We start from the raw sequence: 27,629 nt of genomic DNA, 5'->3' as shown, positions 1-27,629 counted from the left end.
AGCTAAGGGGAGGTGGAACCAACTCTAGCGGGAACGGTTGATTAAAAAGAGTCCCCATCCAGGGCTACAGGGGACGCTTTAAGAGGTGTCCCTCTGCGGGGCGGAAGTGGGGTGTGGACAACGGAAGTGCCCGCCCCGGCCCCGCCTCCGCCCCCTGCCTTGAGTGAGCTGGGTGTTTCCTGCCTCTCAGTCCGGATTTGGTGACTCCGGCGTCCTCCGGCTTTTCATGGTGAGGGCGGTGGCCGCCGTCGGGGGGCTTCAGGCCGGCGAGGGAGACGGGTGGCGACGAGGCCGAGGGGGAGGGCCCCGCTAGACCGGGCGCGGTAGCGGTGGGGCGCTGGGTGGCGCGTGCGGGCGAGGTCGGGGCGGGGGAAGGGCTTTTGGGTGGACGGAGCCGGGGATGGGGGTCTGCGAAGGGACGTCTGGACCTGCGGAGATGCGCGGGGCGGCGGGTGAACCGGCCCCGAGTCTTGAGTGCTGATTGGCGACGGGTCTTGGGAGATTGTCAGAACAAAGAGGCGGACGGCATTGAAACAGACGCTCGGGGCGGAAAAATGGGGGTTCGAGGGCGTGTGGAGAGGGGCGAGCGGGTATCCTTGGAACCGAGAGCGTTTGGCGTCTTGGAGGCTGTGTCTTGAGTGATCGGGTACCAGGCAAGAGAGGAAGGGGCGTACACGGTCCTCTGAACCCACAAGTCTGGAGCGAGATGACTGGTGACATTAAATTCTAGGGATTCATGCCAGCTGTCTGAGGTCGCGGTATCTTGACCACAGAGTCTAGCCTCAAGTGGCACCTGGGTACCTACCTAATCACTTCCGCTGAGGCCCTAGGTGACCACGCCTCGGGAATCCCAGGATGTCAGCTGTTGCTGTCTGGGTTATGGGATGGTTTCTACCTACTTGAGATTGTCTAGGGTCTGTTCCTTGAATGGTTCTTTGTCCTTGGGTGGGGATGGGGGAATAGCAACCCAGGTCCTCTTTGTCATTCACCTATAAGATCAGACCCAAACTGAAGACAAATGACTCAGCCCGTACTGGGCTTTGATCAGCTCTGTTTTGTGTAAAACAAGGAACACTTTGGCAGGAGAAGGCCAACAGGTCTCCAGCAGGTCCCGGGACTAGCAGCATATCCTGGGAACTTGTTAGAATAGCTGTTATGTTTTCAACCCTAACGACAGACAGTCTGGGCACCGGGCTCACCAGTGTGTTTTTTCAATCTCTGAGTGTCAGTAATGATTTCAGCTGCGACATGGAGGCGTTTGAAACCAGAGCGCCTGCAGGATTCTAATTCCTAGCTTCCCTAGTAAGCAGGATTGACAACACCCTCATGAGGCTGTTTGGAGAAGTGTGCTCAAAAGCAGGAGAATGCCGTTGGACCAGGTTCTTGGAATTGGGGGAAACTACCTTAGGAGCAAGTGTGGGGCAAAATGCTTCAGTTACTGGCCTCCTTATCCCCGTTTGCCTCAAATGGAGCTGCTGTCTTTTCTGCACTGTAGCAGAGACCTCAGGTTAGCTTAGCAGAATACCTCTTAAGCAACCCGCCTGAAGAGCTCCTCTCTGATCCCTGCGGCTGTTAGATAAACAGATTGTCTAATCTTAGCATCCAAATCACCTGAAAGAGCCTTTGAATCCCAAACTCTTTGCTGGCCTGGGGTCTAACCCAGGCAGGCAGCCGAGCCTTTGAAGCCCAGGCGAGTCTAATATCTCCAGTTGAGAACACCTGGTCTTAAGGAGTTCCTGAGTAGAGGGGAAGCCTGTATAAGGAGGACTAGGTGGCCCTGCTTCGTCTCTGTTCTTGAGGCAGGTTTGGAGGAGACAGTATTTGGAAGATTCTGGCTTTAACAGTCTGTTTTACAGAGGAGGAAACTGAGACATAGGTTCCATAGCTCTTGTGAACATTGCACAGAAAGTGTCTGCCTGAAACTGCAGCCCAGCTTTGGCTCCGTTGTCATGTTTCCCTCAGCTGACAGGAGATAGTGGGCAGGGACTTGGTATTTTCTGGGTTTTGCTTGTTTGTTTTTTCCTGTCTTATTTGTCTGACTTTCCAACAAAAGATGGTCAACAATTCTTTCAGCTGATTTTTTTAAATAGCTGTGAAGTGACACTTTTATTTATGATGCTTTGGTTTGTTTTTATATGTGGGTCAGGAATTCACTGGGCCAACAGAGTAAGAGGTTTGTTAGAGAGCTTCTTCAAGACCACACAGAGCTAATTATAGCCGAATTAAGGGGCACAGAACCAGTTAGAACAGAGGCTTGTCATGTTGGGTGCACTTTAGATCCAGCTGGGGGATTTTTTTTTTAAAAGAAGTTGTTTCATGGGCCACACCCAGAAGGCCGAAACAGAAGAATTTGTGTGAGCAGACATTTATGTCTTTTAAAAGCTCCAGTGTGTGGCCAAGTGGAGCCACCAGTTAGTGGGCAACAGTATCTTCAAGCAGATGGGGAAGAAAGGACCTTAGAACCACCTTTCACACCAGAACGAACTTGTGACTGAGTCCACATCTCACAGCCGGGTAACCAACACCCCTTTCTCTGGTACCACGTGTGCTCTCCCACACCCTCAGTCACTCATGAAGTCAGCCTCCAGAAGGGCAGCATCACTTCGGGGAAGGCGGGGAACAGTGTCTGCAGAGAAGTCACCATCACACCCAGATTGTGGATGGAGCCAGAACCTGTCCTCCAAGGGTCTCTCCTGGCATTAGGCACCAGGCTGACTAGTTGACTTGGGGTGAGGGACTCTGGGAAGTCTCTAGTCTTTCATTGCTTCATCTGGTGTCTCAGGCTCTCTCGTGCCTTTGCCCTGCAGTTATTCATAGCTGGAGACAGTCTCCAAAAAGGAGATGCTTTGAGACTCAGATAATCACAATTTGAGTGTTTTCTGCTGGAGTGTTTAGTCAGCCTATGGCTATGCCGAGTGCTTTCTGTCCACCTGGCCTGTTGCAGCAGGAGGGAAAGCCAGTGCCTCTGAGAGCTGGGGTACAGTTGGATGTTTTGCCCACCGTGTTCCTGTGCCAGTGTGTGACCGAGTTGGGGCTTTGAACATGGGTCTGGAAATGCCTGAAGGACACACTGCTTACCTTTTAACTTTTTTTCTTTTAATGAGATGAAACTGTCCTATGTTCCATGTCATAGCTCTAAATATGCCGAGCTTCACAGATGACCCAGGGCCAGGCAAGCCTTGACCACGTGCTTTGCATGCTTGTCACTGACCCTCTGTGAGCCAACTGCCTCCACACTGTGGATGTCAGAGTGGTAGAAGTTAGTGGTCAGGGGCCATGGGCATATATATATATATGTCTAGGGTGTCGGTGTTCTCTGCTCTAGTCAGAGTGGGGCTGCACAGATGCACAAGCTCATGAAAATCCAGCCATCTCCACACAGAAAGAATGACTTCTTATCTGCCAAGTGTCCACACAAAAGTACACAGCTGGATTTATGTCCTGTTCAAGATATCAGGTACCTTGAAGATGCTAGACTATACCACAGACAGTATGTATGCATGTCTCTGTGGAGGGGGGGGGGGGTTACAAGTTTGTATCTGAAAAGAACATGGAAAAGTATTTCCAATTTGGGACAGATTTCCTTTTACCACACACCTGTAAGCCTTTCCTTTGCTCCCCCCCCCCCCCCCCATCATCTAAGTTTTGGGAAACGCTTTATTCCTAGAATATCCTGCCACCCGTGGACAATGTCTCTGGAGGGTGTGTTTGACCATGACTATTAATACAGTATTTCTGGGGATGGTTTTGAAAGCTGAGTGTGAGTGTGAGTGTGTGTGTGTGTGTGAGAGTGTGTGTGTACATGTGTATGTTTGCTGTCCTGCTTTCCTCCTTGGCATCATGTCATAGACTCCAGGAGAACTACACACACACACACACACACACACACACACACACGCTTGTTTGAGGAAACCCTTGCAGGGGACCATTCTTTCTGCTCCACTCTGCAGGGCTGTGACGCAGGTTCTCCACCTGCCGCCCAGGGACAGGGCAGAGGGGCCAGAAAAACTGGAAAACCTTAAACCCTATTCATGTCGCTTGCTCACTGTCTCTACTGTAAGGAGTTGCTTCTGCTTTGTCTCCTATGTGTTAAAAAGATGTATGCTTTGCCACTTAGAATGTGGTAAGCATTTACTGTGGAAAGTCCTTCTGATAAAAATAGGAAAACCATCATTTTTCAGGTAGCTTGAAGTTTTGTGCTGTCAATGCCCTCCAGCCAAAAGATAGCAGGCGAACCCCTGTGCCCGCTATGGCTGGGTTACCTCCAGGTCACACTGAGAGAGTGGAAGGTACCTCAGGAAGAGGAGCAGGAGTGTTCAGAGGTACTGTCAGCAGGCAGCTAATTCCATCCTTCTGTGTGATGACTCCCTGAAGGCAGGACACTGAGACCCGCAGTCAGCAGGTCAGCAGGAGTAGTACACACGAGGCAGGAGACTGGGGGTATTTTTGTATTTTGGATAATGATCATGTCCTCTGTGTTCAGCTGGGTTAGTGGGATGGTCTTGTTTTTGTCCTGCGGCAGCGTGGCCCCAGAGCGCCTTCGCCTGCTGGTGAAGCTCTGACGGTATCTGAGGCCTCTGGTAACAGTGCTGGCAGCCCATGGTGTCTGGGGCCTGCTTTCTTTCCTCTTTCAGTTCTTGCCCTGTATTTAGGGAGCAGATCCAGCCCACATCTGGACAGCTCAGGCTCTGGAATTTGATAGATTCATCTTCAAGTACATAAGGGCCAGGTGCTAACCTGAAGTTCCTTAGGTCTGGCACTGCTGCCTGGACTGTTGTAGGAGCTTAGGGCAGGAAGTTGCTCTGAGCTTGCTTCCTCATCCGGCTGCGGGCTGTGCTTAGGAACACTTTCCCCCTGGGAGGTAGGAGGAGCGGGAGTAGGAATCCTGCCTAGCTCACAATCTGGAATCCATTTAAAAGATGGTCCCTTTGGCTGCTCCCTGTGCAGCCATACAGGAGGGTAGAGCATCTCAGGCATGGCCTTGGCTGCCTTCAAATGCGGCCCAGGTGCTGTTGACGCCAGTGAAGGACATCGCACAACACGATCTAGAGACAAACTAATAATGCCTACGGGGTCAGTGGCAAGGTTGGCCTGTAAGACTAAGTGTGGATCGGGCTGGGCTGAGGGATGTGTTCCTCTCCTCAGGATGGTCCTCCAGCAGCCACCAGCTGTCCTCCTGGCCTAGTTAGCCTCTGATTTAGAGAGAAACCAGAAATCCAAGGTTTTTTGAGCTCTTGAGTTACTAGTGTTGGGAGTGCAGTGTATACACGGCCAAACCAAACATCTGGATGTGAGCTCAGCCTGTAGTTAAAGGAGTGGAGCGGGCTGGTGTGCTGACCCTGCCTTCTCTCTGGAGTAACAGGAGTGGGGCGGGCTGGTGTGCTGACCCTGCCTTCTCTCTGGAGTAACAGGAGTGGGGCGGGCTGGTGTGATGACCCTGCCTTCTCTCTGGAGTAACAGGAGTGGGGCGGGCTGGTGTGCTGACCCTGCCTTCTCTCTGGCAGGAAGAGATGTCAGGAGAAAGCGTGGTGAGCTCAGCGGTGCCAGCGGCTGCTACCCGCACCACTTCCTTCAAGGGTGCCAGTCCCAGCTCCAAGTACGTGAAGCTGAACGTGGGGGGAGCCCTCTACTACACCACCATGCAGACGCTCACCAAGCAGGACACCATGTTGAAGGCCATGTTCAGCGGACGCATGGAAGTGCTCACTGACAGTGAAGGTGAGTCACCCGCCACGCTGCTTTCTAATTGACATTGTGCTAAGTGCCACAGGCACACTAGTGGTTGAGGGCCTCTGTCTGTTCAGAGGGCAGTCATACACACATTGTGTGCAGGAAGCCCTGAAAATCTTGGGGATGTTAGACTTAGTCTGGAGGGTGTGGGCAGGGAGGGCTTCCTGAGGAAGTGGCACTGGAGCTGAGGCGGGACTGAGTAGCCTGCAGATAAGGACTCTATCTAGTCTTAACCTAGCAGGTCTGCTGTGTGACTCTGAGCAAGATCCTTCCTCACTTGCTTCCGTAAGACGGGGCCAGGTACCTTCCCTGCTGATTCTCTTGCAGTTAAGTGCTGGCACTCAGAGAAGAGTGTTTTATGAGCCGGAGGCGCCCTTTGCTGCACCACACCCCACACTGCAGGGTGTTTGTGGAAATGAAGACAATGGCACCTCAGCTGCACCAGGAAACCGAGGTTATCTGAGAACCCAGGATCATTGTGCCATTTGGTCCTGCCTATTGCAGTCTAGGCTGGGTTCTGGAAGAGCGGCTCCAAGAGGGTTTGAAGGCGGAGGAAGCTTCTTGGGGAAAGCTGTCATGGGGTGGCTTAAGGCCATATTGTAAACCAGCCGTGCTTCCCAGCATTCCTCACTCAGCTCGGCAGTGTCTGGACCAGCATCCTACTCCTGTTGTAGATGCGTGCTAAGGATGGTCTTGTGTCCCACGTCACGTGTCCCGGCATCACGTAGAACTCTGAGAACTCTTAGTTACCGCTTCCTTTGCTCCGCAGCTTAGCCCTGGCCTGTGGAGGACGGCAACTTCTTCTTCCACAGCTTCAGGGCTAGGAACGAAGATGCAGCTGCTGCCCCTGAGAGCTCTGGTTCTTATTCTCTGTGGCTGGGTTGGCCACTGCTTTGGTGCCAGAGCCCTTCAGCAATCCCACAGAGGCCCGGTTGTCAGGCTGGTGTTCTGACCTCGGCCATCAACCCGAGGCAGGCCAGGCAGAGCCATCCTGTTGCCCTTGGAGGGCATTGCATAGCCTGACCTACGTGCTTAGGTGCAAATAGGAATAGACGGTACAGTGCATCTTTAGGGAGTATCCTGATGTGGGGACCCCATCGCTGCCAGCTGAACTGACATTTACTATAAACAGAAATGCCAGGGCTGGACACATGGCTCAGCGCTCGCAGAGGACTGACAGGCAGGCAGCTCGCAGCTCCAGGGCATCTGATGCTGTCTGGCGTCTGTGAGCACCACATGTGTTTTCACAACACAGCACACATAAGACTCTATCTCTGAGAAACGTCAGGGGCAGCGGCTGAGAGAGGGACCCACAGTAGGACTTCCCATGAGAAGAGGAGGAGGTTTCACCCACAGTAGGACAATCCTGGGAGTGTTGGCATTGCCATGTGCCATGTTGGTAGGCATTCCCAGAGCATGGCTGACACTGTGGCTTGAGACGAGGCCCTGCATCTGGGCTGCTGCGAGTGTCCCGGTGCCACTGCCACTTGCCTGAGGGCCACTCCATGTGCACACGATTCCCCAGTGACAGCCTGAGTGTGGGAGGCTCCTCTGGCCCTGAGCCCTGGCTCACCGCGGCAAGGGCACAGCTGACAGTTCTGGAGACTTTTCCTGTGTCAGGCATGGGGCCAGTTCTGCCTCGCCTGCCAGGTACTGGCCCTGCGACCTTGATGAGCGGCTTTCTCTGCTACCTGAACCACGCGGTCAGTGCTGCTGCTCTGAGAGCTGAGCCCTCAGCAGGACTGAAGGTGGAGGATAGAAACCTGCCTCCGTAGGGGCATCTTGCCCTTCAGGAGCAGATGTGCTTGGAACTGCACCCTCGGGACTCCTTTTTCTGAGGGCACCTGTTGGCAGTGAGCAGGCTTTCCCTGGCTTCCCTGACAAGTTCAGTTCTGGCTGCAGCAGAATTCTCTGAGCCCTGACCCTCTCCAGCGGCCCAGAAGGTTTGGGCAGCAGCTCTTGCAGGAAGAATGAAATTCTGGTGCTGGGACCGTGGCTCCCCGAGTGCCTGCCCAGTATTCAGGAGGTGGAGGCAGGAGGATCAAGAGTTCAAGGCCACATGTGAGACCCTGCTGCCCCTCCCACATCTCTTTAGGCTATCCTGCTGTGCTTTGTTCCTGTAGACTGGACACTGTCCTCCCTGCCCCAACTCCCCATGGCTTCAGATCTCTGACTAATGCCTTCAGAATCCGGGAGTATAGAGACTAGGCTGAAGCACTTATGTTTTATTACATGCAATCCTCTCAGAACAAAGTCAGGAGACTAACACCATGTGGCCCCTGGTGCGTCTCTGTTGCCTCCCTCCTATCTCATGGCCACCGTTAGTCTGACTTGGGGTCCTGGGTGCAACTCAGTCTGCTCACCCAAGGACTGCAAAGCTTCTGTCAGGGTCCTGGCGGGGCATTGGCACCGTGTGCTCCCCAGGCTAGTCCAGTGTACAGTCAGGATGGGGAGCTGCGTTTTTGTGGGTGTTGTGCTGACCACTGCTGTGGAGTTACTAACAAGTGTTCTGTCCGTGTGGCTTCAACAGTGTTTCTCTCCTGGTCGTTTAGCATTATGCAGATGACGTCATGAGTAAGCAACCCCCCCTCAGGTATTCCCTCCAGGCAGAGCAATCCCTTCTAGACACGACCTGCAGCTAGTAGAGCACGTCCGCGTGAGGGCCCCACAGATGTGTCCCGTTCCCAGTGTTGGGGATGCCGACTTCCCCCAGACAAGCAGGACAAGGGTCAGGACTTCCCTTTCCTGCCCCCAGCCTGCAGCCCCCACCACCCCTTCAACTGTCCTTCTCTAGTTTGTTCCCAGAAACAGTTGGGAGCCGTCTTCCACTGGGCTGGCATTGCCAGAGCTTTCTCTCAGGTGCTGTGTCAGCAGATAGGCCTCACGGTGGTCTAGCCTTCGGCCAGCACTGGCCTCTGTTGACCATTTAACTGTTGCCAAGGAGCTGTGCTAACCCGGCCGGGGTCTGTTTCTTGCATTTCCTAGTTTCTTGTGTGCTGTATGTCTGTCTTACTGGTTTGGGCTTCATCTTTTAGTTGCCTGACTGCACCTAATTTGTAAGTTTCCTCTTTTTTTGCCTACACCTTGCTGCTCCCGTAGAAGTGCGTGCTCTGATTCTGCTTTCTGGTGGCTTCTGTTTGTAGAGAACTTCTCCCTGTCTGACCAACCTCAGCTTTCTTCAGTACCTCTACGTTAGGATCTGCCTCTTCCCTGTCTCCCTCCTCCCCTCCCAGGACTGGGAATAGAGCCTGAGAACTGTCACTTGCTAGACGGGGCCGTCTGCACTTCAGCCCCTCCACGGGACCTAGATGTGTCAGCGATTCTCAGAGAAGCGTTGTTGCTGCTGTCTGTGACCTAAGGGACATTCAAAGATGTCCAAAGATGGTTTTTGGTTGTCACAGTTGGGTGCCTTGCAGTGCCCTGGACAGGCTCCTTCTCCCAGGTCTGCCCTGAGGCTCAGGTATCTATCTGTACAGGTATCACTGAGTGACAGTGAAGACTGAGCTGTTTGGAGTTGTGAGGAGAGGCTTCCTAAAGAAGGGGAAGGAGATGGAGCACCCAAGCTTCCCCAGAGAGGAAGCACCAGCGTGTTTACATGATGTCAGCCAGTAGTCCCGCACCCCAGAACCCCATCTCCCCTCGACCCCCTGAAGCCTCAGTACCCTGAAAGCCACAGAGACTCACTCCTGAGGTCTGGTGTTTGCAGTGTCCCAGTTCTGTGATGTGCTCATTGTCACGTACCTGTGGTTAATTGTGAGTGCTGCCTAGAGGCCAGCCAGCCTCTGGTCACACTTGCATGCCAGCACTGTACATCCGGCTGTAGAAGAGACCTTGGGACAGAGCTTAAGGGGAATTCTGAGCATAGAGCAGGCAGGTGGCAGAGCTGGGGTTCTGACAGTGGCCCTTGCTTGTCACCACTGTGCTACGTGCTGAGAGGTCCTGGAGTCAGAGCCTCTGGGCTGCACTAATCCTGCTGTCCCCGTGGCCCTGGAAGCCATGCTGTGTGCTCCCAGGCCACCGCTTGATGGCAGCTTGCAGTTCTCCATGCAGGTGGTCGAGCTGTGTGAGGGAGCGATGCCTGCTTTGAAGGCAACCAGAATATTTCAGGTCTGAATGCTAATTGAAGCCACATGGAGAATGTGCTGGCGCCCTTGCCCTTATTTGTTCGAGTGCGCCTTCCCCACAAGCATTTCCGCACGTTCCTGACATGGAGCCCAGCGCCCAGCCCGTCTGTTCGTTTATGGAAACTCTGGCTGTCACTTGAGTAATGGATTTGGAGGCTCTTGGCCTTTCTCCAGCAGCTTGAGCTGATCATGCATGGAAGGCAGGACATAGGCTCTTTCCAGTCAGCTGAGTTTGTCATTGACGGCCATTCTTCTCAAAGCTTGAGGATCTTTATTCTCAGTGGCTGAATCTTGCACACCCTCCCCACCCCCCCAGTGCCACCAAGCATCTTGAGGACTCTATGTCTGTGGAGATGGAGGAGTGAGCCTCTTGGTCACTTTTGGCTTCATCGGTAGAGGCCACACTCGGGAGAAGGGGTGTGTTCTCTAGCTGGCCACTGGCCTGGCCCACCAGCCGCACCCTGCGTGCTGTGGACCTGTGTACACTAGTAAGTGCGTGTCTTGTTTTCTCAGATCCAGGAAGAGGCTCCAATGGCAGCTGGAGGTCGCTGCGGGAGGATTTGCCTTCCCAGCCTGCTTAGTCCACACTCTGTCACCCTCTGGGCACTCTTCCTCACGCCCCAGGCAGGAAGCACAGCGGTGTGAGACTCCCACTGAAGGCTGGGAATGGAGAGCAGCCTTTAGCGGCAGGTGTGGGAGCAGCAGTCTGAGGAGGCCCAGGAGAGGATCATGGGATCTCAGGGAGCACTAAAACCAGGAGAGGCCGCTTGGCAAAATCTGGATATGGGGGTGGGGGGGAGTTGACACATGGAAAGGATACTTTTGTTGTCCTCTTTCTCTGGCTCAGGGCTCAGGTATGAGGACCCAGAGCAGGACACAGTGGGGTCAGGAGTAGAGGTGTCTGTTACTTCATCCGACAGACAGCAGAGGAGAAGACAGTGGGATCCCAGTCCTGTATATACCTCCATACCGTGCTAAGTCAGGAGGCCGAGTCCCTCTGCCTGGGCTCACTGCGGCTGCTCTGCCATCCCATCTTACTGCTTTTTAATATATTGTTTGGAGATTTATTTTATTTTTATGTGTATGGATGTTTTGCTTACATGTATGTCTGCGTACTACTAGAGTGCCCAGTACCCACAGAGGTCAGAAGAGGGCATCAGTGCTCTGAGACAGGAGTCCCAGATGACCGTGGATGCCATGTGGGTACTGGGAATTGAACCTGGGTCCTCTAGATGAGTACTCAGTGTTCTAACTGCTGAGCCATCTCACCAGCCTCCTCCAACTCCTCCCCGACTGCTTCTGAGAGCTTCCCACGCTCTCTTGAGAGATCACTGGTCTTCATTCCTTTCTCCCTCCTCCTGGTGCCTCTTTGTTACCAGGCTCCAGGCCTGCCCTCTCCTCTGAACACCTTCCAGAGATATCATATACGAGGATAGGGGTTTTTGAAAACCAATGGGCTTGGGTAGAGTAAGCCAGTGGCTGTTGGAGAGGACTCTGGTGAGCGGAAGGGTGGTCTCCCCTTGTCAGCCCTTACTCCCCCGCCTGGTGCTGGCCAGCAGGTGGAACGTTTTGCATAGCCCATGAAGCAGGTTGTCCTGCTCTTGTTGACTGAGCCCTCGGATGAGTCTGTTGTCCTGTTGCTGTCATAGCGCTTGCAGGGGGAAGTTGTGGATCACAGTCAGGGATGTTGGGCAAAATGGCCAAGGCAGAAGTCAGACTTTTGGTTTCTCAGTTATGTGCAGGTCCTTCAGAGCACACTTTCTGGCTTCAGGAGCCTTGGGGTGGCACGGGCTGACAGCGAAAAGCACAGGAGACTGGGGACAGCGTCCTGCCGTGGTGCCCCGCTGACCTAGCTCCCTGTCGCCCCCTCCAGGCTGGATCCTCATCGACCGTTGCGGGAAGCACTTTGGGACGATCCTCAACTACCTTCGAGACGGGGCTGTGCCCCTGCCCGAGAGCCGCAGGGAGATCGAGGAGCTGCTAGCGGAGGCCAAGTACTACCTGGTGCAGGGCCTGCTAGAAGAGTGCCAGGCAGCACTACAAGTAGGCACCCCCTTCTGAGTACATATCTATCCCTACTTGAGCCCCAGGTTCACAGCTGGGAGGGCCAGCCTCAAGCTGGACTGTCTAGATGTATCCAGAGATCCTGTGTCACCTTTCTGTGGTGGCGGGTGCTCCAGCTCCCTGTCTGCAGCTCTGAGAGGTTCAGCCTGTAGAACTTACCTCCTCGTCCTGTCCCTTCCGTTGAGCTGCTGTTCTCCTGGGCTGCCCGCACACCACCTCAAGTGTTCCGTCTGTTCCCTGAGAGACTGTCGCTTGCGTTTTCACTTTGTGTTGGTTCAGATGTCATTTGAGAAGCTTCCCATGTAGAACTGAATAACTCTTGGCTTCTGTTGCGGCCCAAGGAAAAGCTACGTCTGTGGGGCTAGGAGGCCTTGTCTTTGGGGCCTTCATGGTTGGATGGTAGACTGACTTTTTCACTGGAAGCCTCGTGGGGGAAGATGTTACCCTGTAAGGAGTCCTCCGGGCATGGCGGTGCCTGGAACTCAGGCACTCAGAAGGCAGAGGCAGGAGGATGAGGAGTTTTGAGGCCAGCCCAGGCTACCTAGCAACACTCTGATTAAGAACCAAGGAGGCCTGTACTTTTTCTGTCTGGGGTGTAAGCGTGGCTAGATGCCATCCATCTGGGGCTGAGCAGGCTGGGGGACTTGCAAAGTATTCAGAAGAGTAGTAACACGTGTCTGTCTGTTCTGCCTCTCACAGCCCACTGCAGACCTTTCTCCTGCTTGGGGGCAGGGGCGGTCTCTAGTGTCTGGGCATCTCTCTTCTGTCACGTAGCCCTTGTCTCTGCCTCTTTCCTCTTCTCAGTTGCAGTTGGCTCGCCAGCCAGCTCAGCCGTTGACTCCTTTTGTGGTTTTGACTTCACCGTTCTCTCTCCTTCCCATCTGCTTCTGTGCTCAGTGGGTTGGAGCAGCTTACCTGTGATTGCCTGCTGCATTGAGGGCTCAGTTTGGAGTGTCCTCCTGGGCAGACAGAGCTGTGCCATCCTGCTGGTTACTGGGGATTCCAGCATATACCACATCCCCAAAGAAAGACCAGATTCCTCCCCTAGTCTAACCCTTCCCAGTTAGCAGGTGCAAAGTGTCTTCCTTCCCTCCTCATCAGGGCCTGGCTTCCTGGCTGGCCAGCTTAGACAGCCCTGGGCCAGGCAGGACCCCTGCACTGAAAGCATGTTTTGTTCCAGCAGAACAAAGATACTTATGAGCCCTTCTGCAAAGTTCCTGTCATCACGTCCTCCAAGGAAGAACAGAGGCTCATAGCAACGTCAAATAAGGTGTGCCGAGGCTGGGGAGGCGTGTGAGGGTGTGGGTGTTTCTGTGTGTGTGTGTGTGTGTGTGTGTGTGTGTGTGTGTGTACACTGTGTATGTGAGTGGCTATGGGCTTCTGTGTATGCGTGGGGGTGTGTGTGTGTGTGTGTGTATCTTTGATATGAGTATGGAGGTGTCTGTGTGTGGATGGTGTCTCTGAGTGTGGGGGTGTCTGCATTGTACCTGGGGGTGCCCAGGGGGTGTCGGTGTGTACTTATGTATATGAGTGTGGAAGTTTGTGTGGGGAATATGTGTATGTTGGGGGGTGTCTATGGCATGGATATAAGGGGTGTCTGTGTGTACCTGTGTTTGGTGGGGGGGAGGGGGGGTGAGGCAGTACCCGGTGCCTGTGTTTTGAGATAATGGGCATTGTGAGTGGCAAACCCATGTCATGTGTTGCCCCTGCCCCTGGAACATGGAGCAGCCCTCCTGTAAGTCTGCTAACTTGTGCCCACTCTCCTCTCCTTTCCCCACAGCCAGCGGTGAAACTGCTGTACAACAGAAGCAACAACAAATACTCCTACACCAGGTGAGCGTCACACATGGCCGTGCAACGCACTTTAGCTGGGAGGGAGGTGGGGAGAGAGGGGGAACTTAGAGATAGGTGAACTTCACCCATGCCATGAAAGCCACTGTTTCTTGTTGTACGGGTCGCACCCAGTGAGCGGTGTCCCTCGTTTTCCCAGCTGCTGGAGGCTGCCGTCCACACTTGTGTGTCTGTGGGTTTCCCCGGTTCAAGCATCTTGTGACTGACCCTCCCCTTACTGCCTTACTGTAAGGTTCTCAGGGTCCGTGCGTCCTGTGGCGCCATCAGTGTCGTGTCCTTACGGCAGACGCTGTTTTGTTGCTCATCGTCATGGGCGCTTGGGTTGTTTGTGGTTCTGACGACTATAAATGCTGCTGTGAACATTGAAGTTGAGGGTTGTGTGGACGGACGGAGAGAGAAAACAAGGTCATCCAGGACCCACAGACTGACCGAGGGTCAAAAAGTCTTCCTTGGGCATATGCACCTCACGGGGCCTGGCAGGGAAAGGGTAGGGTGGTTCAGGAGCTTGCACCCAGCAGCCCGCAGCCAGTGCTCTCAGGAGTGGGTACAGTATGGACTCGGACAGTGTCTTTGGGCTTTCTTTTCCTTTCTTGAGCAGTAGACGCTGCGGTGCCGACGCTAGGGCTCACTCTAGAGATAGGAGGAGCGGGGAGGGCTCCTCGGGCAGCAGCCCCGGTGGGCGGGCAGCAGCCCCGGTGGGCGGGCAGCAGCCCCGGTGGGCGGGCAGGAGCCCCGGTGGGCGGGCAGCAGCCCCGTGGGCGGGCAGGAGCCCCGGTGGGCGGCACCGGCTGTCGCAGCTTGTGCTCACCTCCGCCGTGCTCTTCTGCAGCAATTCTGACGACAATATGTTGAAAAACATCGAACTGTTCGACAAGCTTTCCCTGCGCTTTAACGGGAGGGTCCTGTTCATCAAGGACGTCATCGGGGATGAAATCTGCTGCTGGTCGTTTTATGGCCAGGGCCGAAAAATCGCTGAAGTCTGCTGCACCTCCATTGTCTACGCCACCGAGAAGAAGCAGACCAAGGTGAGTGCTCACCTCACGGGCTCTGCGGCACTGCTGTCTGAGCAAGGGAAGCTCAAGAGAGGCGGGTGTCGGGTCAGAAACCCTGGGGGAGCAGGGTGGGCCGTGCTCCCAGCTCTCTCTGGGCAGTCTGGGCGGACTCAGGTTTGCTCTCGCACCTGTGTGCCCAGCTGCCAAGGCCAGAGCTCTCCCTCTGGCATCCCGGGTCTGCAAGCAGGCTCTGCTGGAGGCCGACGTGCAGGAAAGTGGAGGGCATGCGGGCTGCACTGTGGTCAGCGTAGGAGCTGGGCAGCCTGAGGCCCTGCTGAGAATGCAGGCTGAGGTGGCGGCCCGTGCAGCCTGCTAACCTTCCTGCCCTGTATTTTGTGTGGCACAGGTTGAGTTCCCTGAAGCCCGCATTTACGAGGAAACCCTGAATATCTTGCTGTATGAGGCCCAGGATGGCCGAGGACCTGACAATGCTCTCCTGGAGGCCACGGGCGGGGCAGCTGGACGCTCTCATCACCTGGACGAGGACGAGGAGCGGGAGCGGATCGAGCGAGTTCGGAGGATCCACATCAAGCGCCCAGATGACCGGGCCCACCTCCACCAGTGAGCAGGCCGAGCAACCTGCCCTCCCTCCGTCCTCCCTCTGCTCCTGCCCCGCCCCCTCAGACCCTGTGCAGGCTTTGGGCGGCTCCCACTTCCCCTGGAGTCTGAGACACTTTTGTAACAAGCCAGATGATTATTTTGATACTTCTTGACAAAGTGGATTGCTTCTGTGTTGACCAGGTGTGCACCCCTTCTGTGTCTGAGGCCCCACCTCTTGTGAGAGCCTGGAGCCAGGCTTTCTGGGCTCTTGGAGGAAAAGTATGAATGAGTTTGGCGTGTATGTGAGAACCTTTGTTGCAGTATTTATTTTTATGGGTGTTGACTACCTAGTAGGGCTTCTTAGGTGACACTCCCTTAAGGGCTTAGTTTGGCAGTTCAGAGGGACGGTGTAGTTGGCAGCCAGCCACCCAGGTGTCCTTGAGCCCTGGCTCGTGTGCTCTGAGCGGGCAGTGGTGTTGCTTTCCTGGGAGTCTGCTCTGTGTGTGGTTTTGTACTAGAGCGCCCTAGTCAGCAGTGGAAGGGGGACGAAGTGTGCTTCCAGCCCCGCCCTGGTCCCTCGGTGGCAGGCACACTGCCAGGCCAGGGAGCAGACCCAGGAAGTTGCAGCCATTGCTGCTTTTAGGGTCTACTCGTCTCTGCATGGCTTCTTTTCCCAAGGTGTGCCTTGCCCTTTGGTTAGGAACTGTGTGGCCGCAGACACTGGCACTGGGGAAGGACACCACTGAGCTTGCAGCCTGACTCGGGCGGTTTCCCTGCTACCCTGCTGCAACCCTGCAGGGTTTGTTTCTGTGCAGAATAGAGTGGGCGTGCAGATACCTTTGGGTCTTGTTTGTGGTTCCGGGAGGTGTGTGACTGTTGGTGGGAACGTAGAGTTGCAGGGCGCAGGCGCTCAGGACGGACCCCAGTTACCTCCAGTCTGCGCTGCGCAGAGGAGTCATGACTGAAGGGTGGTTGAGGAGACTCACCAGGGTTAGGTGAGAGTGGTGGGGTGGGGTGGCTGCTTGATAAAGGACATGTGGCTATTTCCAGACCAAAGGTATTAAGTGGGTGATGTCTGACACATTTAAAGTTGCTATTTTGCAGCGGTTTGTACAGCTCACTTTGTACACCTTCTTGTATCTGACAGCAAAGCCTGTGCTAACCATTCAGACAATCCCGACTGGATCGAGGAACCATGTACGGGGTGGATGCTTTGTACATAACGGTGTGGGGTAAACTTTTGTATTAAGAGCCAGAAAGGGAGCTTTGAATCATGTTTCCTAAGGTTTTATACTGTTTGTTTTAAACGTCAGCCCTGCCCAGTGGGTTCAGCTTTTCTAGGAATTTAAACTGAATGTCCTGGTGTTTTCTATAGGAATGGAAAAGCCATGTATACACTGTTTAAATGTTCATGTGCAGAATGACAGTAGCGGCACAATCTGACTTGCCTTGGCCTCTGGCCGGATGGTCACTTTTTTGTTTTTGGCAGCTCGCGCTCTCTCTCTCTCTCTCTCTCTCTCTCTCTCTCTCTCTCCTCCCTGTGCCTCAAACCTTGTGCCTGTAGCTCTGTATTCCAGCTCCCAGGGAGAGGGACAGACCTAGCGACCATTCCACGGTGCCTGACCCAGCGTCAGTCTCCAAAGCTCAGCTTCCGGGTTCCAAACCCTGGCGTGAAGGCAGTAGTCAGCACTTCTAGTTCACCAGCTAGTGAGTCGCTGGTGTAAAGAGTGAACTGTTACTGCACGCTAAGGGCTCACAGTGAAAATAAGCCGGAATAGCTTTTAGCTCATGGTAACCAAGTTCAGTGTTTGTGAGGCCCACACCCCTGGCAGGCCTGGCACAGCTTCCTACCACCTGCTGTGGAAGATGGGCTGTTTGACCTCCCTGGAGGTCAAGATCCCATTCAGGGGCCACGTCCCATACCTGCTGCTCAGTGCTGCTGGTATTTGGCCTCCCCAGAGTGCTTGTGGGCCAGCGGGCTCCACCCACAGCCCCTGGTCACGGAAGCACCTTCCTGCCTCTGAACTATGAAAACCATGCTGAGTTTTACAAGTGCTCACTGTACGCGTCTGCAGACACATGTAAAATAAACTACACTCTGCTTCTACTCACACCGAGTGCCTCTGGTCTTTTCGAGACGCCTGGCTCAGTCAGCATGGCTGCTGACGTGGCAAGGACACCACATCCTACCTCGGAGTCGCCGTCCTCTGTAGGGCTTAAGCACTGAGAGGAAGCTGAGGGAGGGGCTTCTGAAGGATTGGGGGCAGGGGTCCCTACTCCCTGTCTGGGATCCGGGAGCCAGCCCAGTCCCCGGCAGCATGTGTCATGTACAGCAGAGTTCAAATTGTGGGTCTTGACGAGATTGCCTTTACTCCTGTGTCTCAGCAGCTTGCCAGAGGTACAGAATCTGCCACCCACCCTAAAATGACTTCTTGGTGTGCACCTAAATTGGGTTCTACTAGGGACGGGGGATGATGACTCTAGGTTGGCTCCCAGGAAGTATTTGGTTGCAGTGCCACCTGCGAGAGACCTGGCTTTGCCGTTGCACAGGCTCCCTGACAGCCGCTCTCCAGGAGCCGCTACCCTGGCCCTGAGCATGGGTAACTGGAGCAGGTCGGTGCCAGTCCAGTGCTTGCCTCAGCTGGAGCAGAGATAGTGACCGTGGAGGGCAAGGCCATCCTCTGTCAGGTCTTCTTCCCTGCTGACACCTAGGGAGAGGAACACCCGGCTTTAGAGTCCAGTCTGCCCTGGAGAAAGCAGCTCCCGCCGGGATCCCCTCTCCCTCCTAAGGGTGCAGAGAGACCAGCCCGTCAGCATCTCCAGCCTTGGAGAGGCATGGGGAACGGTGGACTGAGTGGCCACAGAGTCCCGGCAGTTCCTCACAGCACTAAAAGATCACCTACTTCTCATTCAAAGTAACCACTTTCTTCTGCTTGTCCCTGAGGGGGCAGAGGGTCACTATGCTGCCAAACGGCACTTGTGAACTATACCGGCAAACCTGTTTTACATATAGGTAAGATATATAAATTAAATGTATACAGAGAATGCATTTCATGTTTTCCACCCCTGTCTGCTTTGCACGTCAGCTTGGCAGAACACATCCTCAGATTGCTGCGACCCAGCGAGGACGCTGAGGACCTTCTGACAGGCCAGCGGGAGCTCAGTCTCCTGTTGCCATGAAGCAGCAGCGGGTTCAGATCTGAACCTCCTCAGACCCGGGACCTTTTCATCTCGGCAGGGTCCTGTGAGCCAGCCAACAAAGAGCTGGGCTCTTGAGAGAATGACAACCATCTCCTGTGACCCTCTGGTTGGTGACACCTGCCCGCCTGTCTTTCAAGTACCATTTTGTTGCTTTCTTCCAGAGTACCAGTCGGGGACGCAGGGGAAATGGTCGATTTTGTCTCACCCATATATACACATTAATTATCTTGCGCTTCCCGCAGGCAGCCACTCACCACTCTTAAGTGTCCGTTTTTCTCCTTATAGACTTGGTCTTCCTCTCCAGCCTCAAAAACTATCGTGCCTTCTCTCCCAGGGCCGCCGTGGAACTGTAGACTTAAAATGCAGCGAGTGACTGGTTACTGACCTGCTCTTTAGTCTGCAAGAGAAACTCCCTGGGGAAACCGTCCCGCTTTGTGTCACTGCTGGCTACAATCAGGATGCCCTCCCAAGTGGGCTTCTGTAGTCTCAAATCAGTCCAGCAGTCTGGCTCTCTACAGGGCCATCCGATGGCATTTATGAGTGGCCTGTCTGTTCCTGCTGAAGCTCACAGCCACCCGAGGACCCCATCCTCCGAGCTCCATCCGGCTCTCTACTCTGCCTGTGAATTCACCCATCAGGGGCTGAGAGCACTCAGCAGAGAGCAGGAGTCCTCACAGTCCCCCTCGGCAGCCTTGCACCTCGGGCGCACTGGGTGGCCCAACCTTGCTTGCCTTGCTCGGGAATAGAACACTAAGGGGCTGCTCCAGCGTTACTGGGAGGATCCAGAGTTATCTGCCTCACCCCCCTAAAGAAACCAGCCCTTCTGCTGAAGCACCGGTACCGCTGCCAGCCTGCCACAGTGGTGGCAGACCTGCGCCCTCCAGGCACACGGAACATCAGCACCCCCTTTGAAAACTGAGGAAGGATGGTGACTTCTTTGTGTGCCCAAGATTGGGATAGAGAAAGATGTGTTCTTCACTACTGAGGCACAGTGCGGCAGTCTCTGGCATCTCCCACTTCCTACTGGAGGGCTCCCCCACCCGCCTCTCCCTTTGTGCAGGAGGCAGGTGGGACTCATGCTGACAGTCTTGTTTGTCCCAGTGGATAAGCCCCTACCTTCCCTGGACGACACGGACAGCATGCTCCCTCTTAATCAGCATGGCGAGCTTGGTGGCCACCTCAAATATGTGTTCACACTGCAGGATGATATCCCCCTGTGGAGACAGAGGGGTGACAGCAAGTTCCAGATGAGTGGTTTGAATGTGGACGTTCCGCAGTGTTCAGCTTAGGAAAGCGAGCTGCTGTTGCCAAACCGGTCGGTGGAGGCAGGAAGCTCTAATTAGCTACCTTTTGCTGTTTGTCCGCTGGTGAGACATGAATGACCAGGATTCCATCACTAAGGCTGCTGATGGAGACACCTAAGACAGATCCAGAGTCTGGCATTAATTTAAAAAAAACAAAACAAAACACAAAACGGGGCTGGGTGGTGGTGGTGGTGGTGGTGGTGGTGGTGGTGGTGGCCCAAGCCTTTAATCCTAACACTCAGGAAGCAGAGGCAGGTGAATCTGTGATTTCAAGGCCAGCTTTGTCTACAGAGCTAGTTGCAGGGCAGCCAGGGGCTACACAAAGAAACCCTGTCTTGGGAGGAAAAAGAGATTTAAAAAAAAAATGGGGCCTGTGGAGATGGCTGAGCCTGAGGACCCGAGTTTGGATACCCAGCACCCACACAGAAGTGAGACATACTGCGCACATCTGTAGCCCAGCATCAGGGAGGGGTGGGCTAGGGAGGTGCATCCACTGAGCTCCAAGCCTCAGAGAGAGAGCCCGTCCGTCCGGCACTCACTCACCTCTCAGGGCCGAGTACTCTATCTTCTGCTTGATTTTGGAAAGCTCCACCACGTACGCCGACCTCAGCGTGAGGAGAAGCTGCCGCTGCCGCGCCTTGAAGCCTTTCCTGTCATACTTGATGACCGGGACACCATACTGCAAGGCGGCTAGTGTCACCAGGAGGGGAAGGCCGCCTCACCCGAGGGCCAGGGACAGAGCCTTTCCACGTGGAACCCCGTGACACTGCCTTGGACACTCAGCCTGGCTCTGGAAGATCCCCATTCTGAGCTCTATCTTCCTACTCGGCCCCCTTGAGGAAACAGGCCGAGGCTCCAGCCTCCCAGGGCTGCTCTGAGAGGCCAGCAGAGAGGAGAGCATACATGGTTCTCATAGTCTCTCCTGCTGTTTTTCTCCAGAACCAGGCAAGTGACAACAGCCACCAAGCACATGAGTAAAAGCCCCTCTGTCACCCCACAAGCCACATACGGTAGGAAGCAGTGACCTCCTCTTGGCCACCGTTGAGAGGCCAGGGTCAGGACTGAGGTCATCAGTCCAGTACCCACCACCAATGTGGGGTCTCCTGGCTACATCTGTTTCATAGTGAAGCAAACCAAGGTGGTTTGGGGGAATGACAGAAGACAGAAGGCAGTAGGCAGGCTTCCGGTGGGCAAACACCCGACACCTGGTAATGTTGGTTAATGCCCAGAGTGGCGGGGGAGGGGGGAGCCCCAGCGAAGCCAGCTGTACCTGTGTTTAAGTAGCACTTCCAGACACTCATGGGGAAAAAACATGCCCTGGCCTCTGACATAATAAGGGTCTTGGTGGAGGCCGTACCTGGATTTTCTCACTGCCGAGCAGTTGAAGCACTTTTGGATTTATCCTGCCTTCATCTGTGGAGGGATGACAGCCGGAGTCACCACCAGCCTTATGAGGAAGGCCTGCTGCCGGCTGGGTCTGTGCTCCTCCCCCTGAGGCTCAGCTGAGGCGGCCCTCCCAGAAAGCACGCTCACCCAGCCGGCTGCTGGCAAACGGTTGGCTTAAGCTCTCTGCATAGCCTTCCTTCCTGCCCCGGAATATCTCACTCGCGACCACCTTTTGCTGCATCTGTAACAACAGGTCAAGAGTATCCAGCAGGCAGCCCTGGGCAGCTCAGACAGCAGCTTGCACAACAGCCCTTACACTGGTGGGGAACAGGCTCCCCTATGGTGGAAGTTTCAGAGCTTCAAGGACCATCTCTCCTATTAAGTCAGCTCTGTTAACTTCTAGCCCAGAGGCAGCCTGGTGCCTGCTGCTTGTGTTTGTAAATAAAGCTTTATTGGGACACAGCTATGGTGGTCCGTGTTTACCTGTCTGGTTTACTGCTTCTTGTCATAACATGCAGCCCAGAAAGCCTCAAAAGATGGAGTCTGCAGCCCTTCACAGAAAAGACTACAGGTAAGTGTCCTCTAGTGCAGGGAATCCTGCCTCTTGAACTACAGGGGCTGGCTGGAGTCTGTTGTCATGGTAATGGGAATACTGTAACCCTTGGCTCCGCGGTAGAGTCCACTTAGTGCTAATGGTCTGGTCCCCGCCACCATGCAGATGCCACACATCTGTCCTACCATGGCTCTCCTCTCGGCTGAGATTCCACGGCAGTACTTCCGAACGAGGTTCCTCATGCACAGCCTCCTAAGCAGGTTGGAAGCCTGTGTGGAGAACAAACTTCTCCCTCACCCCCTCACTCCCTGCCTTGGGCTGCGATGCCCCACATGCCACCCGGCAGCTTTTTAGGACACGGTATTGAATCAAGTGAGACAGCAGCGGCTTATATTCAAGACAGCCAACCCGGGCCCTCCAGCAGGTCAGCACTGCTGAACGAGGTTTTGCTAACTTGGGTATGACTAGAGCCACTTTGGGGGGTGGGGGGCTGTACAAAGGAGACTACTTGCACAGTAGGGCTTCAGTGGAGCCCAGGAATCTTGCAGGAGCTACCATCATAGAATAGCGGTTCTCAACCTGTGGGCTGTGACCCCTTTGGGGGGGTCAAATGACCCCTTTCACAGGGGTCACCTATCAGATACCCTGCATATCAGATATTTATATATGGTTCATAACAGTAGCAAAATTACAGCTACAAAGTAGCAACGAAATAATTTTATGGTTCAGAGTCACTCTAACCTGAACTGCACAAAAGGGTCCCAGCGTCAGGAAGGTTGAGAACCGCTGTTCTAGAACATTCTTTGTGGAACCCACGGCAGTCACTAAGCTTCAAGACCGTTACATCATGGTTGGAACCTATCCAGAGCACTCTCACATATCTGTCATCTCAGGGCTGGGGATGCTGGGACCCGAAGCTTACAAGTTCAAGGCCAGCCTGGGTTACATAGTAAGAACCTGTCTAGGCAGGTGTCTGCTGGGTTTATAACTCCTGCTGATGGATGCTGTGGTATCCCATTCCTTCTGAAACACACTTGCAAATAAAGACTTTAAAAAGCAGCCCTGTCGGCCCTCGGCGCCCACACCACCTGTAACATCGGCATCCCAGTTTAGACTTACATTTTCCAGGATGCCCGGAGGCCTCAGCCAGCTCTTGTCCAGCACGTTCTTCGGCACATGGTAGCGGAGATTCAGGATGTAGTTCTTCCTCACAAGCACTACAAACTCCTCGTTGTCAGGACAAAGGGGTTTGTCACGGTTGATGAAACCCTTGATGAACCTGGGAAGGAAAGTTACAGGAGGGTTTACACAGGCACACAGGCTGGGGACCCATAATGTGGCCACCCCACCACACCTGCCCCAGCAAGGTGCTGTGTTCCACCCACGCTGCTTTCTCTTTTAACTAGCTTGAGTTAGTTGTCAATTTATAAATGAGGCTGGAGAGGTGGCTCAGTGGTTAGGACCACTGGCTGCTCTTCCAGAGGTCCTGAGTTCAGTTCCCAGCAACCACACGGTGGCTCGCAACCATCTGTAATGGGATCGGATCTGATGCGTCTGAAGACAGCAACAGTGTACTCATACATATACTAATAAACCTTTATTTAAAAGATGAGTGGCCTTACATAAAAGCCAGGCTTCAGCTTCCTCTGAAGAGGAAGGCTGGCTAGGCAGCTGGGTTCATGTCCCCTGGGGAAAAAAGATCAATGACAGATGGCCTCAGTGGCCTGAGCCTCCAGATTGCCTGCAGTCAGTCCCCACAGCATCCTGTCTGATGACCCTTTATGAGACTTGCTCACTCTCTGCCTGGCTCTGGAAGTCACGTGACTAGGGGAGCTCAGAGCAGTCGGTGAAGCTGAGACCTAACAGGTGGGATCCAGAGCAGAGAAACAGCTGGGTTCCCGGCATGCTCTGAGGGCGGAGCTTTCTGTGGGCAGAGCTTTCTGTGTAAACCAAGAGCACAGCTAGAGAGATGGCTCGGTGGGTGCCTTTGCTCTTAGGAGGACTGAAGTTCTTTCAGATCAGAGCCTCCACAGCAGGCAGCTCACAAACAACTAACCCCGGCTCCAGAGAGCCGTGCCTCTCTGGAATGCACCCACACCCATTTGCGTAGGCATGTACGCTTGCACACATACATTCCTGCCGCTTAAAAACAACCACAGAAACCCCACCAGGCCCACGACCACACTGCAGTACGCTGGTCCCCTGGTGCTGAGACCGGTCTTACCTGCGTATGATCTGCACCGCCCACCTCCTCCTCTTGATCTCCTTCCGAGCCAGGACTCCACGCCAGTGGGCTTCTAACTTGGTGGCTGGAAGAGTCCACTGCTGCCATTAGAAGGCAGAACATTCATGCAGAAACACGGAAGACTTTCCCAGAAGGATCCATCCATCCACTCTGCGCATGTCAGCCCACTAGAGGGCTCCGCTGGTCCCAGAGGGTGGCAAGTGGGGGTGCATGCCATACCTGCAACTCAAAGCCTGCATGTACTGACAGCAGAAGCTGGGAACCTCTGCAGAAGCTCAGAGGTACGGGAGGGGCCCCCCTGAGGCCCTCCAGTGCTGACTTTCAGTTGCCACATTCAAAGATGGAGAGTCATAAATAAACAGGGACATGGAAAATTAGCTCCTGGCTTGTCTCCATGTTGTAGTCTGTGTGTGTGTGTGTGTGTGTGTGTGTGTGTGTGTGTGTGTGTGTGTGTCTGTCTGTCTGTCCCTGTCCATCTGTCTTTCTGTCTGATGTGTGTTTCTTTGGATTTTCAGAATGCAATTTCTTCCCCCAGAACAGCAGTGTTCCTTTTGGACAGCAGGCAACTGGAAATCACATATTCCAGCACTCTGAGCCTGGGGCTGGCAGACTGTGGTCAAAGAGCAGCTGCCTGTTTATATAAAGTTTGATTGCAACCCAGTTAAGTCCATTCTTTTACATACTGCCTAAAGCAATCCTGAGGCAGCAGCAAGCATCAGAGTTGAGTAACTGCGGAGACTGTAAGACCCACACATTAGAAATGCCCCTGTCTTGCTCGTCTCTGTCCCAAAGGAATAGTATACAGCTCTGAAAAGGGGCAAATATGTCCACCTCCTGCTTGAATTTCAAAAACAAAACTCTAGCCACAAAATACCAACATCTGTCAAACTAGGCTGTTTAGTGGCATCCATAGATGGTAAAACTATTTTTAAAAAAATGTAATAAGAATGAAATTCAAGGAAAAGTCTAAGAAATGTGGGTAGGGGTTGGGGCATTGCTTGAAAACATGACTCCAAAGGAGTTAAGTGATGTGTAAAACTTTCAAGGGAATCCTCTCAGGGACTGGTGAGATGGCTCGGTAGTAAAGTGCTTCACTCTGCAAGCACAGGGACCTAAGTTTGAATCCCCAGTACCCAAACAAAAAGCTGGGCATGGATGATGCTTACAATCTCAGGGTTAGGGGATAGTAGAGGCAGAAGGATCTCTGGGACTTGCTAGCCATTCTGGTGAAGTCAGTCAGCCCCTTGTCTCAGAAAATACAGAGAAGAGAGAGAGAGAAAAGATGCCCAGCATTGGCCTCCAGCTTGCACAAGCACACAAGTCCTACCTGACACGCATACCTTACTTACATGTGGGCATGTAAAACTTGTGCGTGGGACAGGCCTAGGCACTGTGTTCCGATCTCAGAACTAGGCCCGAGGCAGCCCCAGACAAAGGTGTAAATAAAGAAGGGTGGACAGGGGAAAGGGCTTGTCACATGTCTGCCCAGTCCTTACCTGCTAGTCTCTTTCTCACGTATTCCCTTCTTCCTAGGCAGCCTTTGTATGTGGCCTGGATTCTTGACACTTAAAATAAAACGAAAGTTCCAGTGAATTGGCTTCTGCGTCTTTGATCGTGATTTCCGGAAGCAGGACTGACTTCCAGAGTGGGCCCCAAGAGCCTGCAGTGTAACCGTTCTTGGGGAGCTAAGAGTATTGGAGAGACAGGAGCAGCTGCTTCCGTTAGGCCTGGCTCCCAGATGCTCTGTGGTTCTCTTGCCTTCCACAGGGCGAGGAAGATGCTCACCGTCAGGTGCTCAGTCCATGGCTCATCCTCACAGCCCATCCACAAGGTAAGGAAGGACATGGGCACATCTCAGAAGTGCCATCAGGATCACATGGACATGTCTCATGGCACCAACACTGAGTGGTGTGAACCCCAAAACACCCCCACAGCTCTGGCCTTCATCACCCCTTCCTCATAGTAACTGAGGACCAGAGGTCACATTCACAGAGAGCCCTGCATACCGCCAGCAGTACGTCCTCTAGGAAGGGGTGCTGACACCCCCCCCCAGTCTTATAAGCCAGTGCCTGCAGCCAGGTGGGTGGCCATGGGAACCTGTTGCTGGAGAGGTAGGTCAGTGGTAGAGAGTGTGCCTAGCATGTACAACTGTCAGACCTTGAAACCAGACAGGCCCAAGTTCAAGCCCCCAGCTCTGCTGCTGTCAGCTATGGTTCTCAGTGGCTTCCCAGAGCCTCTGTGTCTCAACTCCACTGAACGGAGCAGCTGTGCCTGTTCACAGGCTTGTTCTGGGAACACAATTGTTGGTGCACAAGGCAGAGAGCAAGGACCCCTTAGATCTTCAGTTAAAGAAGTATCTGGTTGTCCCCCCGACCCCTGTCCCAATCCAACTCCTGTCACTTGCATTCACAAACACACCCTGGCAGCAGCTTTGAAGGCACACCTGCTGCCATCAGACACGGACAAGAAGTGGTAAAGCCTGTACTGAGATCCCTCGTGACTTTACTCTTCAGCGTGCATGAGGGTGCAGGCATAGAATGAGACACGCAGACACGTGATGTGTCCACACCTGCCCTCGGAGCCCATCAGGTCAGAGGCGTCCCCTCATAACCTCATAGTCCCGTTTCTTTATCCCTGGTTCTTAAGTGATGCCTTCCGACACATCAGACGGCCATGTTTAAGGCTTTTCTTTCCTTCTCCCTGGCTAAATCTGTTCATATCTCTTGAAACTGGGACAAAAAGAATATCATACCTAATTGATGTTTGCTAAATTCAAAGGCATCTTCAGTAGCAAACAGGGTTCTGGGGAAGCGAATAAATATTTTGGTTCTAGAAGCAAAAAGAAACACAATTACCAACTGGTCAGCTGCCACCTACGATGTCTGAGTAGTGTCCCACCCTCCCATGCATGTCCAATCAGAACTTTAGAATGTGACCTTTGTGGGGGGGGGGGGCTGGGGGGAGAGGTGGCTGTCTGCAGATGTGCTTAGAGTATGGTAGAGTAGGTTAGAGTAGGTTCTAAATCCAGTCCAGCGTCTTCTTTCTAAGAGCTAAGATGTGGGATCCAAACAGGCAGGAGTGATACTACCAGCCACGGAAGGCCAGGAGCTGCCAGAGGAGCTTCAGGAGCTGGCCGATGACCTTCAGATGGAGCCTGGCCTGCCTATGCCTTTATCCTGGACCCTGGGCTATGAGAGAATGCATTGCTGCTACTGGGACTTATTACATAGTCCCACAGAGCAAATCTGCTGTACAACCCAAAGTTGCTCTCACGGTTATGCTTCTGGGCATCCAGGCAGGGTGCTAAGGGTCCTCGCCTGTGCCAACTACACAGTGGAGACTTCCCAGAGCAGCTGCTGAGGCAGCAGCAGCATACCATACCCTGGGATGCCAAGTCCCGGGCTATAGAATGTATGGGTGGTTCTGATGCTAAGGTCCTGTTCCCCAGTTGGTTCTTGATCTGTCAGTAAAGAAAGCCATGGGCCCATTGCTGGGTGGGAGGAATAGGCGGGACTTCTGGGTCCCTGGAGAAATAAGAGACAGATGCAAGGGAGGCAAGGAGAGTTTGCCAAGCTTCTG

The 27,629-nt window shown here is 53.9% G+C and overlaps 2 protein-coding genes across 4 annotated transcripts in view; one reads left to right on the top strand and one right to left on the bottom strand.

The window, feature by feature from the left end:
- The first annotated feature begins 76 nt into the window (after positions 1-76).
- On the top strand, positions 77-17,472 carry Kctd10 (potassium channel tetramerization domain containing 10). 2 transcript variants are annotated; one of them, XM_076922474.1, is made up of 7 exons: positions 77-229; positions 5,505-5,718; positions 11,728-11,897; positions 13,102-13,188; positions 13,699-13,751; positions 14,599-14,794; positions 15,168-17,472. In XM_076922474.1, exons 1-7 carry the CDS (start codon positions 227-229, stop codon positions 15,384-15,386), a joined length of 942 nt encoding a protein of 313 aa, XP_076778589.1. In that variant the 5' UTR covers positions 77-226; the 3' UTR covers positions 15,387-17,472. The 2 variants fall into 2 exon arrangements, with proteins under 2 accessions (XP_076778589.1, XP_076778588.1); XM_076922473.1 differs by having other exon boundaries at positions 13,099-13,188.
- Positions 16,852-27,629, bottom strand: part of Myo1h (myosin IH) — a 74,120-nt gene continuing 63,342 nt past the window's right edge. Inside the window, exons 21-32 of one of the 2 annotated variants that reach the window (XM_076922471.1) lie at positions 26,803-26,879; positions 25,547-25,615; positions 24,030-24,114; positions 22,925-23,084; positions 21,991-22,074; positions 21,400-21,493; positions 21,224-21,279; positions 20,410-20,545; positions 19,910-19,980; positions 19,679-19,776; positions 18,817-18,916; positions 16,852-18,069 (exon numbers count right to left, since the gene is read on the bottom strand). In XM_076922471.1, the coding sequence (XP_076778586.1) occupies positions 18,046-18,069; positions 18,817-18,916; positions 19,679-19,776; positions 19,910-19,980; positions 20,410-20,545; positions 21,224-21,279; positions 21,400-21,493; positions 21,991-22,074; positions 22,925-23,084; positions 24,030-24,114; positions 25,547-25,615; positions 26,803-26,879 (1,054 nt within the window). In that variant the 3' untranslated portion in view covers positions 16,852-18,045. Of the gene's footprint in view, positions 18,070-18,816; positions 18,917-19,678; positions 19,777-19,909; positions 19,981-20,409; positions 20,546-21,223; positions 21,280-21,399; positions 21,494-21,990; positions 22,075-22,924; positions 23,085-23,427; positions 23,576-24,029; positions 24,115-25,546; positions 25,616-26,802; positions 26,880-27,629 lie in introns of those variants that run through there. The other variant, XM_076922472.1, reaches the window with a different exon arrangement.

This window comes from Arvicanthis niloticus, chromosome 24 (genome assembly GCF_011762505.2).
Source record: "Arvicanthis niloticus isolate mArvNil1 chromosome 24, mArvNil1.pat.X, whole genome shotgun sequence".
NCBI lineage: Eukaryota > Metazoa > Chordata > Mammalia > Rodentia > Muridae > Arvicanthis > Arvicanthis niloticus.
Note: the sequence above shows the minus strand (reverse complement) of the source record. Positions and strands in the feature narration are given on the sequence as shown.